This window comes from Embiotoca jacksoni, unplaced genomic scaffold (assembly GCF_022577435.1).
Source record: "Embiotoca jacksoni isolate LCO1_2020_lvr unplaced genomic scaffold, fEmbJac1.0.p SCAF_5, whole genome shotgun sequence".
In the NCBI taxonomy this organism is placed as follows: domain Eukaryota; kingdom Metazoa; phylum Chordata; class Actinopteri; family Embiotocidae; genus Embiotoca; species Embiotoca jacksoni.
The window spans coordinates 7,724,791-7,736,674 of record NW_027185403.1 but is presented as its reverse complement, the minus strand read 5'-3'; the positions used below and the strand labels follow the sequence as shown (position 1 = coordinate 7,736,674).

The 11,884-nt window shown below is 38.4% G+C and overlaps 1 protein-coding gene across 2 annotated transcripts; it reads left to right on the top strand.

Annotated features, from left to right (window-relative positions):
* The first annotated feature begins 2,821 nt into the window (after window positions 1-2,821).
* On the top strand, window positions 2,822-11,777 carry LOC138211252 (high-affinity choline transporter 1-like). 2 transcript variants are annotated; one of them, XM_069171004.1, is made up of 11 exons: window positions 2,822-2,887; window positions 3,264-3,408; window positions 3,749-3,837; window positions 5,396-5,629; window positions 6,316-6,429; window positions 6,722-6,877; window positions 7,842-7,990; window positions 9,835-9,978; window positions 10,444-10,597; window positions 10,678-10,895; window positions 10,980-11,777. In XM_069171004.1, exons 4-11 carry the CDS (start codon window positions 5,446-5,448, stop codon window positions 11,547-11,549), a joined length of 1,689 nt encoding a protein of 562 aa, XP_069027105.1. In that variant the 5' UTR covers window positions 2,822-2,887; window positions 3,264-3,408; window positions 3,749-3,837; window positions 5,396-5,445; the 3' UTR covers window positions 11,550-11,777. The 2 variants fall into 2 exon arrangements, with proteins under 2 accessions (XP_069027105.1, XP_069027106.1); XM_069171005.1 differs by lacking the exons at window positions 2,822-2,887; window positions 3,264-3,408; window positions 3,749-3,837 and adding an exon at window positions 4,191-4,223.
* The last annotated feature ends 107 nt before the right edge of the window (window positions 11,778-11,884 follow it).

The window sequence follows — 11,884 nt, the reverse complement described above, 5'->3', positions numbered from 1 at the left end:
GGAGACCAGTTGTTAAAACATGATAAAATCTTTGTCAAGTTCATCACTGATGATAAATGATCTGCATTCTATAGTTTTTGAACATCATCAATGATTTACACAGTAATATTTCTTTAATTGGTCTAAAATTTACAAGGTTTCCTTTATTAATCAAGGCTAAATGATTAATATTTTTACTCTCAAAACTTTGAGAGTTTTTAAGGCATAACGATTTTAGATACTTATTCTAAAATAAGGTTTTTAAATGCAACCGCATAAATGTGGGTCAAATTCCCTCTGTTGATGTTGGTTAGATAAAGCCTTATGTGCTGATAAAACCATTTGATTCATAGATCTCAAGAAGCATGTATTATCTGTGTTGTATCTTGGGTTATGTAGTTATCAGACAGAACCTGACTTTAACACCTGCTTTTCTTGTTTTGAGACAGTTGTGAAAAGTGTCAGAGAGATTCAGAGTCCGTTTATTCAGTCAGAACACGATGAGCCTAAACATCCCAGGAGTGGTGGTGATGGCAGTCTTCTACCTGATGGTGCTGGGCACCGGCTTGTGGGCCTCCGTGAAGTCCAAGCAGATAAAGAGCAGCAGCCAGGTAGAATGGACAGAGGTTCACTCAGCTGGGCAACAGAGGCATCAGCCTGGTGGTGGGAGTCTTCACTATGACAGAGGAGTGTGCAGCCTGGACAGACACTGTGTGCAGGAGAGGAAATGTAATACAATTAAAGGAGGTAGTTTTGGCTGGGCAAACATCTCGATTGAGTGTTTATCAAATTTAAAGTTGTCCTTGCACTTGGACACACTCTGGAACCTGTAATGCATGGTAAAGCTTGTTTGGCCCATCTCAAATTGTTGTTGAGACAATGTGACAACAATTGCTGGTGAATAAGCTCTTTACTTAGGGTGGCACGGTGGTGCAGTGGTTAGCATTGTCGCCTCACAGCAAAAAGGTTCCGTGTTCGAATCCAGTCCTGGGACTTTCCGTGCGGAGTTTGCATGTTCCCCTTGTGCCTGCGTGGGTTCTCTCCAGGTTCTCCGGCTCCTTCCCAACACCCAAAAAACATGTACTTCAGGTTAGTTGGCGCTGCGGTCGTGGCAGCCTGTTGCAGCAGTTCCCCCTGGGGATACTGCTGTAGTGAAAGAATTTCACCTCAGTGATTAATAGAGTACAATAATAAAAAAAAAAAAAATCATGTTGTACCTTTGTTGTAACAAAGATGATAACCTACAGTTATTCTTAAAAATACAAATACATAGCCTAATATTATTAATAGACTTTATCCATAAAATAAAACACACTTTTAATGATAAGCTGAACTCAAAATAATGTAGAATAATATATTTATTTATATGTCTTTAAGTATACACCCCTCCCACCCTTGGTGTTTTTCCTGTTTCAAAGCATTGCGGTTGGTGGTAGGGTGTAGCCTACCATTTGTTTTACAAAACATGCTTAACTCTTTGAAGGTGAAAGATATTTTTCATTATCACACAAACAATAATTAAGATGTAAGGCATGTACATAAGTATTAGCCCCCCCAAAGTCTTATACTTACTTTGCAGACCCACCTTTTGGTGCAATTCATTTTGCATTTTAATAAAATTTTGTTTAGCCTATACAAATTCTCAGGGCAATTTACAAAGTAAAGTCCTTACAAAAGAACCTCACAATATTATAGAAAGGCACCCAAAGATTCCCAGCAGAACGACAGTTGGAAGGAAAAACGCCTATTTCAGTGTGTGCCCACTTCCTCCCTGATCCTACATGGCAAATGTCAAGGCTGGAAAAAAGTACATGCAGGCCGAGTCGAGGAAAAAACATTTATTTGCGATAAGAAAGTACATTTGTTTACTTTTTCCGATACAATCCTTTGACTTTTATTGTTTTGTAATTTCTCAGGGAAATTCAGATGCATTTTCCCTCCGCTAACATCAAACCACTATGCTAATACATTTAGATAAACAATATATGATAGTGTTGTGCTGGGTTTTGGTTTTAACATACAACTAAAAAACACTTGCCAATTCTTTTTTTTTTTAAAGCATCTGATAAGTGGAAGAAGACGGGAAAGTCAGTCAGAGCAGTTGCAAAAGCACATGGGATCTGCCATGAAGCAGGTTCAACATACCCAGGATATCTTCCTGTTATCTGGTTTAACAAAACCTACTAAACATGATCACGCTAAGAAGTCACACAAAGGTGGCTATAAACTTGAAGAGTCATCCCAAGGTTTCAAGCTATGAGCGTGTTCAAATAAAAGCAGCAGGGTTTGTAGTATTTGATCAGTTAAGAAACATGAACAAGTGTACTGGCAAACTATCATGTTAAAATATAAAGAAGTTAAACTCAGAATCCAAAATAAAAGCAGAAAAGCTGCAGCAAGGACAGCTGACAAAAGAACTGTGCAAAAATATACATTACATACATACATACATTACATACATATAAAAAGCTTCTAATATCTCTACATCGTCATAAGGGCCTGAGTACACCTCGCTATAATTATATTACAATAGATCAATGTGATGTGTATTCTATCGAAGAAGAAGAATCAGATTTATTTCTACGTAAGTTTTTAAATGGAAGGAGTTTATGTTAGTGTTGTGCATAACTCCAAAATCTAATAAGAGAAAAATACATCACAAAAAGCAGGTGGTATAGGAATAAGGTTTCTTGATAGAGTACTTTGTAGAAGCCCCTTTCAGACTGGTCCTCAGGGTCACAATGTAACCAGTGGCCTCAATGATGTAGCACATCTGTCTCACTCTGCTGTGCATGTGTCTGTTTGTGCTGTGCTTTCTGCAGCTACATTTGTTGGAGGGGGCTTCATCGTTGGTCTAACTGAGGCAGTGTACACTCCAACCATGGGACTGACCTGGGCGGTCATGCCGGTAGGAAGGTTGCACATTATTTAGGTGGTCTGTAACTGTTCAGGAATAAAGCACACATTTCAATTTATCTATTTCGTTATTATTTTAAACAAGGTGGACAAAAATTACACAATAGTTCTGCCTTTGACTGACTATTATTTCCTGTTAAAGGTGACAAAAGTAACTTTTTTTTAATGTGTAAAAGGTAGAATCTCCTTCAGTATGCATTAAATCAAAAGATGTTTTCCAAACTAAAGTCTTGAACAAAAACGAATCTGTAATAGTCCTGTGCACAGACAAACCAGTTTTACTGGAGGCACCTTTAGTCAAACGTGAACTCAAATACTGATCCAAAAAAAAGTTTTGCATGTATCAACCAACACCTGTGTACGATCAGCCCTCACAATGTAGCTGCCACTGACTGAGACAAACGGACTGGGAGTACAGAGAGGACAGACAGACTGAGAGGACAGCAAGGCGGTCCTGGATGAATCTATGTTCACAAAGATACCCGATCAGATGAGATAAGCAGACTAATCAAGGTTTGATTTTATATTCATATTTGTGAAACCTGGCACAGTTATCTAGCCGGTGTGTGCAAACATGAATCTCGCTGTGATAGAGCAAACATCTATTTCAGGGTGGCAGTTGCTAGTAGATAACTTCAGCTGACAACCCAGTAAACATTAGTATTTTTGAGGTACTTACTTTTATGTTACTTAGTACTTCTACTCCAGTACTTTTCAAAGAGAAATATTGTTGTTTTTACGCCACTACTTTTGTCCTATCTGAAAGCTGCAGTGAACTTTGAAGTAATGATCAGTTTAATGGTTGTGTTACTGTGTGCACAATTGGGAACATTTTGTATGTTTGTGTCCACAGTGATCATATCCAAAAAGACACTGTGAGTACATGCCACTCTGCCCCTCCACCAACTTTAACCCAGTGTTGTGATCAAGGCTGTAATCCTGGTAAGAAAGTCAGTGTTGTAGTAAGAGGTTGTGGGTTCATACGGTTTTCTGGAGTCCAAAAATGTTATAAAATCTATTCTCACGTCTACATTGAATCAGGTTAAATCTGTGGCCGTGCTGAGACCTGTAGAAACCGTTAAGCTTATCTTACTAAGCATTCTGTAAGTAGTCTGTGGTGGCAGGGTGTGGTTTAGCTCAGCTGCAGGGAGAGTGGGAGGAATGGTTCGGGGAACAGTGTCAGCCGTACGTTCAGGTGTAAAATGCTTTTATTTGCCCGGCCCATACACCATGCACTCGTGTAACCACTTCCTTCTCCTCCTCCTTCTCCCTGATCCCTTTATAGGGGAGAGCTCATCAGTCCACATCCAGCTCAGCTGTGCTCATCAGTTTGTATTCGGCTCAGCTGTGCTCATTACACCTGCCCGGCACTGTTCCCTGAACCACTCCTCCCACTCTCCCTGCAGCTGAGCTAAACCACACCGCGCCACCACATAGTCCAAACACATTTATCAATAAATTGACATGTCTTATAACTTTAGCCAACAGCATAATTCATATATGTATGCGTTCTGAGTGGACAGAGTGCTGTTTCTGGTATTAAAATACATAAATGAATGACTGAATGAAGAAATTAAAATTTTGAAAAATTTGATCTAGATTATTTTAAAATATGAGAAATGCACCCTCAAAATTATATTTCACATTTGTTTCTGTAAACACATTCTTGGGTTGATTATGCTAGGTCATAATTCTGGCTAATTATAACAATCATATAACGTTATCATTAATTGTTTAATTCTTTTAGGTCACACCATCAAAGCAGACTAATTGCTGGAGGCTGTAGACGTTTGTTTGAAGGCTCCCTTTGTATTTTACATTAATCACACACAGCAGTACCTTCCCACCTGGGAGTTTTTCCAGCATCTTATTAATTATTGATGTACAGGACATTATGTTAAGCTATAACATGTTATTATGTAATGCTTTATCTTAACATCGTTTTAAGGGAATCTCGTTCAATTTGCTGCATTCACTTGAAATCAAGGATGGACTGATAAAAGTCAAAGGTCATATTTATGTTGCTGCATACACCAAGAAACTTCGACCTTTGGCTACCAAAATCGTATCAGCTCATCTTTGAGTCCAGGTAAACATTTGTACCAAATTTGAAGAAATTTCCTCAACGCATTCTTAAGAAATTGAGTTCACAATAATAAATAAATAAATAATAATAAATCATTTAAATAAACCTGAGGTCACAGTAAACCAACAAAAACAGTTCATCCTTGAAGCCAAGTGAATTAGATGAACTTCTCTTGATGTGCTCTTGAGATATGGTGTGTGTACGGGTAATATTTAATAATGTTAATTTCACATGGTTGCGTCAAAGAACAGGGTAAAACCAAGCACTTGGGTCAAACCGATCCATCCCATATTCTGTCCCATCGTTAGCCAGCAGTTTTTTGAGTGTAGCCAACAAGAGCAGAATCCTTTTTCTTTTTTTTTTAGAACAATTACGTTTACTGGTTCTACAAGATCTGTTTGTTTTCACACACAGTCGTACAGAGTGAGGCAGCAGGATTCAGTCTGTCATTCAGTCAGAGCACGATGAGCCTGAACGTCCCAGGAGTGGTGGTAATGGCAGTCTTCTACCTGATGGTGCTGGGCACCGGCATGTGGGCCTCCATGAAGTCCAAACGGATGAAGAGCAGCAGCCAGGTAGACTGGACAGAGGTCACTCTGCTGGGCAACAGAGGCATCAATCTGGCGGTGGGAGTCTTCACTATGACAGGTGAGTGTACAGCCAGACAGACAGATGTGACTATAACTATTGGTGCTTAAGATTGTCAGTATTTTTTTTTTAAATTGTCATTTAAATAAAAGTAGTTTTTCTTCCTTTGAATTGTGAAAAATGTCCATGCCCCTGTATAACAGAATTTCACTAACTACAGCACACATGCAATGTTCAAGATATTAAAAACACTTTGTAACCGTCAGCCATTTTTCTAGTGAGCTATGTGACACAAACATTAGGTTGGAGGATCAATTTTAGGCTTAGAAATAAAATGTAAACACGATTTCCAAAAATATATTGTTGAGCGTAAATGTGCACTCAATCGTTCAATTCAGCTTCTTTTAATGTTTTTAGTTCGGCATCCACCCTTTGTCAACAATCTGTCTGTCTTGAACTGTGGACTTTTGAGAATTTCTCTCCCACACTAACTCCTGTTTTTCTTGTTTTGATGCATGCCTGTGCTGATTGTGAGATTTCGATTAACACAATATGCCCTTGTGTTCTATCGAGACACAAACAATAATCCCTATATAAAAAAAATTAAAAACTCATTTTCAAAAATATCCAGACCCTTTCTTTGTAGAAACCCTTTTCAACCAGACGTGTGATCAGTGGCCTAAATAATGTTGCAGATCTGTTTCACTCTGCTGTGCATGTGTCTGTTTGTGCTGTGCTTTCTGCAGCTACATTTGTTGGAGGGGGCTTCATCGTTGGTCTAACTGAGGCAGTGTACACTCCAACCATGGGACTGACTTGGGCGGTCATGCCGGTAACAGCAGCCCTGTCCTTCATTGTTGGTAAGATAGTTTTCCATAGTAAAAGCATCATATTTAAAGACTACAAGTTCAGAAAGAAAAGGTCTGCAGATATGGATTTAGAAGAGGTGAATGCCAACGTCTGGCAACAGACTGTGGCAGATAAGAAGAAAGTGTGTAAAAAAGAACAGACATTTCTGGTTCTGCTTTATTTTTTTGTTTACCCTGTTTTTAAATGGTCTATTCTGAGTCAGACAATATTCAGGCCTGCATATCATGGTGTTCCCATAAAGGGACTCAAATTTGTCTCCCTTTGTATGATTCAATTATTAAGGTGGACTGTTCTTCGCTAAGACAATGAGAGAAAAAAAATATGTCACAATGATGGACCCGTTCCAGATCAAGTATGGAAAGCTGATAAGTGGAATTCTGTCTGTGGCGCTGCTAATATCTGACATAATTTGGGTGACAGGAACTCTTATCGGTTTAGGTAAGTGACACTCACATGAGTTCAATTCGTCACAAGAGTTTTTTTACAATGACACCACTGTGCTTCCTATAATTATCCAACAAACTTAGCACATCTGTTTTTAATGTTCCAAAATAATTTCGTGTAATTGTTCTTGTGCCCGTATTATTACTGCAAAAATGTCACCTGAAACGCTGACACGTTTCAACACGTTCAACAATGACAGGACAAAAACCTGAACAAAAAGACCCTTCAACCTACAAGTAGTGGCGCCAGCAGCCGTCATCCTGTACTCACTGTGTATGCAACTTTTTTAAATTTAATTTAATTTATTTTTTTAACATCCATTCTTGAAACAAAAATTTTGACGACAGTAGCTCCTGTCTTATTTTTGGGATTCATACATTCACTAACATTATGATGCAGATAGGTTTATTTTAAGTTCATGAGTTTTATGGTGCTGATGTGTCTGTAACTTTTGTTCAAATGAACATGAATCAATCTCTATTTCGCTTAGTAGACATATGTACAGCAGAGTAAAATAATTGTGATTGGCCTTGGTGCATATATATTTCATTGGTTCTCACATTTCCCAGCATCCCTTCTTCCTTCATACCTTTTGACAATAAAACAACCAAATTAAATAGGTGTTTGTGATAGCTATGAATTGGATTTATTTTTAATAAAACATGCAGTTTTGGAACAGTTCAATGAAGACAAATAAAGAACTACATAAAATAGGCTGAGACCCAAAACCTGCTTCATATTATAAATAAGTGCTCTCTGATTTGTTGTGTTCAGCCATTTTACATGTCAGTTTTGCACATTGAAATTCAGTTGTTAATATTAGACAAAAGCAATCGAGTGGCCTTTTTATTTAATCAGACTGAAGTGTGTAGTTGGTAACATCCAACACTGACTGAGTAGATGTTCTCAAATTGAATGAATATGAATCCAGATGTATGTGATGGTGTTACTTTTGTAGGAGCAACAATGAGTGTGACGCTGGATTTGTCCTACACTCTTTGCATTTGGATCTCTGCTGCAGTGGCCATCATATACACACTAATGGGAGGCCTCTACTCTGTAGCCTACACAGACATCATACAGCTAACGCTCATATTCTTCAGTATGGTGAGTTCCTCACTTACACATTATTTTAACAGAACTATAATACTTTTTTTTTTCCTTTTTTTTTTTAAAGCAGTGTTCAAGAAAAAAAAATTCTCATATTATATCCCATGCTCATATATTTCATGAAAACCTCATTATGCCTGTTATCCTGCCAAGTTGTTCAAGTGGGATCAACTGTTCAACCACCTTACTTTATCAGATGAATCAATCTGAATGTTTTAAAGGTCCCATATTGTATAAATTCAGATTTCCATTTTTCTGTTAAAGCCAGTCTAAGTGCTATACAAAACCAGCCCCTTCCCTGCTGAACAATCTCCACAGTGTGGAAGCTTGCACATTATGCTAAATTCCCAGAATTTCTCTACAAAAAACCCACATACTCAAGAGAAGCTGTGCTGAAGGTATTATGGCACAAAGACTTAAACAAAAAATACTTGCTTTATCAACAAAAATAACTACTCATTTAAAAATCAGCAAGGCTCTTAAACCCCTTTTCCTATAATCAAAACAAACCACATGCTGTTTGAATGTAAACGGCATAAAAAATGTAAGTGATTGGTTTTAATGGTAAATATGTTCTTGTCATTAAAATTGGGTATGTTTTAGTTTTATACCAACTTATATGTCACTTCAGGATTGTTTCTTCATAAAGTAAGTGTTGAATTAATATTATTTAAAAAGAATTTAAAGCACTTATTTGAACCGAAAATGTAGCCTATGTATTTCATGCTACAGTCACAGACTGGTGGGTAAAGCTGCGCCACTTTTAAAAAAAGTTTTTGTAACTTTGAACCCATGGTTAAAAAAAAGGTTAGAACTAAAATACTTTTTGTGATGTACAGGATTCTTATCTCATAGGAGATAATTAAATGAGATTCTCTCTTAATAATTAAAACATTTTCCTGACTTGCAATAATTGCCATTTCATACAAACTGCATCGCTATTTTTGAAAAAAGCTGCCGCAAAATCAAGCATTCAAGCAAAAACTCAGCTAAATCCTGACACTCAGTCCACAGAGAATTGCACACATGTAGTCAGCAAACGCATCGTTTGGACTTCTGTAAGTTTTTGATGTCACAAACGCACACTGATGTCACATGCCCACTCTCAGTACAGCCCACTTTCCAAACTTTTATGTGTAAAAAAAAAACGTCAGCAGTCATTCCGTTGCGGAGTTGGCAAGCAACAAGACTGAAGAGAACCTGTGGTTGGCCTGGGCATGCGTCACAGAAAAGAGTCAGCAAATCAGAACAGAGGATCACTCATATCAATTCATAGTTTTCAATCACGACCCTCCAGGTACCCTGGAGGGCAAAACATCATTCTAACATAGCAACTAATACAGGACAATCTGTAGAACTGCAAAGCAGGTCCATACATTTTCCATCTGTTTTAAGCCACGGCTATTTGGACCACCTCTCAGCAGATGAAAAACAAAGATATAGTAACAAACTACAAGTTTTGGCCACCAAAGATCCATACACAGTTCCCGCTGCGGTTCAAGCGCTAAAAACAACAAGTCTCTGCCAGACCTCTACTTTGGCCGTGTTAACGTAAATCTTGTGGAGAATCCCTCTCCTCACACTGCCGCCAGGATGAAAAACTACAATGTAAAAAAAGTACAGTTATTTGTTATTTATTTCGCCTTTAAGACAGACACAAACAGCCTGTTCTTGGTAGAGCTCCAGAGAGAAGCTTAAGAGTGGAGATGAAAAACTGTTTCGGGATGGTCATAACCATAAATCTCCTTTTGCATATCAAAACTAAAACTAAAACATCAGAAAAGTGTAAAATACGGAATCTTTACAATCTTTATGTCAGTGGTTTCTTGTCTGTCCTGCAGTGGATCTGTGTCCCCTTCGTCCTGATGAGCCCCCACTCAGCTGTCATTACCGAGACTGCTTTCAACTTTACCTACCAGGCCCCTTGGATTGGTTCTGTGGATAAAGACAGGGTGTGGAGGTGGATTGATAACTTCTTAATATTGGTAAAGACACATTGCTATTTTCCTAACTAATGGTGGGATAGGCACAGATAGCACAGGTGTAAATATCAAAATTAATGATGCCTGAATTCCATTTAGCTGCTGTTGTACGTAGTGGCTCTCTGTCACACTGTCACAGCTAACTGAGACACTTAAATTAAATAAATTGTTTTGCTTTTAGTTTGGAAGGTGAATATATAGTAAAGGCCAGTAAAGGCAGATTTTGTTAGACGAACAAAGAAGTAGGACTTAAAATCACATTACAATAAACCTTATTTCTTTATTATTTATTGCATAATATTCTATATTGGTCAACAATACTGTGTTGTGTTTTTCTTTTTCAGCTTTATTTAAAATTCCATTGATTAAGTTCACGTAGCCATTAAAAGTGAAGTGAAACAACTGCAAATGGTCATGATGACTCCAATAAATCTAGAAAGCGTGGTTTCATTTTTTGTTTTGTTTAAGAGTCTTGGTAACCTGGGATACCAGGACTTTCACCAGAGGACCCTGTCAGCCTCGTCATCAACTACAGCCAGGATCACCTGCTTCATCGCAGCTCCCCTCATCATAATACTCGCAATCCCGTCTGTGTTGATCGGAGCAGTCGCAGCATCAACAGGTGCAGCAACAGAGGAGAACAGAAGTGTGAATATGTGCTAATTGAATTGAATTGAATTGAATTTTCTGTTTTGTTGTCAGACTGGAACATGACCTTATATGGATCTCCGTCCCCATTCGAGCGTGGAGAGGCCGGTCAGGTTCTGCCGATCGCTCTGCAACACCTCACACCAAGCTACATCTCCATCATTGGAATCGGAGCTGTAGCTGCCGCTGTGATGTCATCAACAGACTCGGCTCTTTTATCCGCATCCTCCATCTTCACAGCCAACATCTATAAGAACATCCTTAGGACTAACGTAAGAAGAGAGCTGATAGGAAGAATAAACTTGTGGTTATTTATTTTTTTCTGTTTCAGACTCCAGATGTTTTTCCTCTTGCAGGCATCAGATAGGGAGCTCCAGTGGGTGATCCGTGTCAGCGTGGTGTTGGTGGGCTTGGCTGGCACATCACTCACCTTCCTGCACAACAGCATCATGCTCTTCTGGATCCTGGGCTCAGACATAACCTACACCGTCATATTCCCTCAGCTTGTTTGCATCCTCTTTTTTAATGTCTCTAATGGCTACGGCTCCATGGTGGGCCTGCTGGTTGGGGTGTTGTTGAGACTGCTGAGCGGTGAGCCATCCATAGAGTTGCCTGTTGTCCTCCAATTCCCAGGTTGTACTCTTGAGGACGGCGTGTATGTCCAGCGCTCTCCAGTGAGGACGATCTGCATGTTATCTACCATCTTTGCCACTTTACTGTTCTCCTACCTAGCTTCACTGCTCTTCAACAAGGGACTGATTCCTGAGAGGTGGGACGTATTCAAAGTGAAAACCCACAAACCATCGCAGACACTAACATTAATGAGCAATGACAGCACCAAAACAGGTGATAAGGAGAAGCCTGAAGTTCATAATGAAACTGAATTAATGTTGACCGTTCCATCAGCTGAGCTGGAAGAGAACTGATTTAATGAGGGATCTATTATACTACGTCTTCATTTTTATAGCAAATACTTAATAAAATTATAATCTGCCAAAAAAAAAAAAAAAAAAAAAAAAAAAAAAAAAAAAAGCTTTAACGGGTTACATTAACAGGTTTAGGGTTTTTTTTTTTTATAAATATTTTTTTAAAGAAAACAAATTTTGTATTAAGAATTAGAATGTGTATAAGGAAAAAAAAAAAAAAAGAGCATTGTGACCTTTACCAATGTTGATAAATAAACATAAATAAAAAAATATTTTGTGTAATATGTACTTGTAATTCCTCAATCGGCCTGGTGGCGGCAGTAGCGCTGCATGCA

Coding starts and splice junctions, on each gene's coding strand:
- LOC138211252 (XM_069171004.1), top strand. CDS start 5,446: ATGAGCCTGAACGTCCCAGGAGTGGTGGTAATGGCAGTCTTCTACCTG. Junction 6,430..6,721: donor AGCCCTGTCCTTCATTGTTG/GTAAGATAGTTT, acceptor TCAATTATTAAG/GTGGACTGTTCTTCGCTAAG. Junction 6,878..7,841: donor AGGAACTCTTATCGGTTTAG/GTAAGTGACACT, acceptor TTACTTTTGTAG/GAGCAACAATGAGTGTGACG.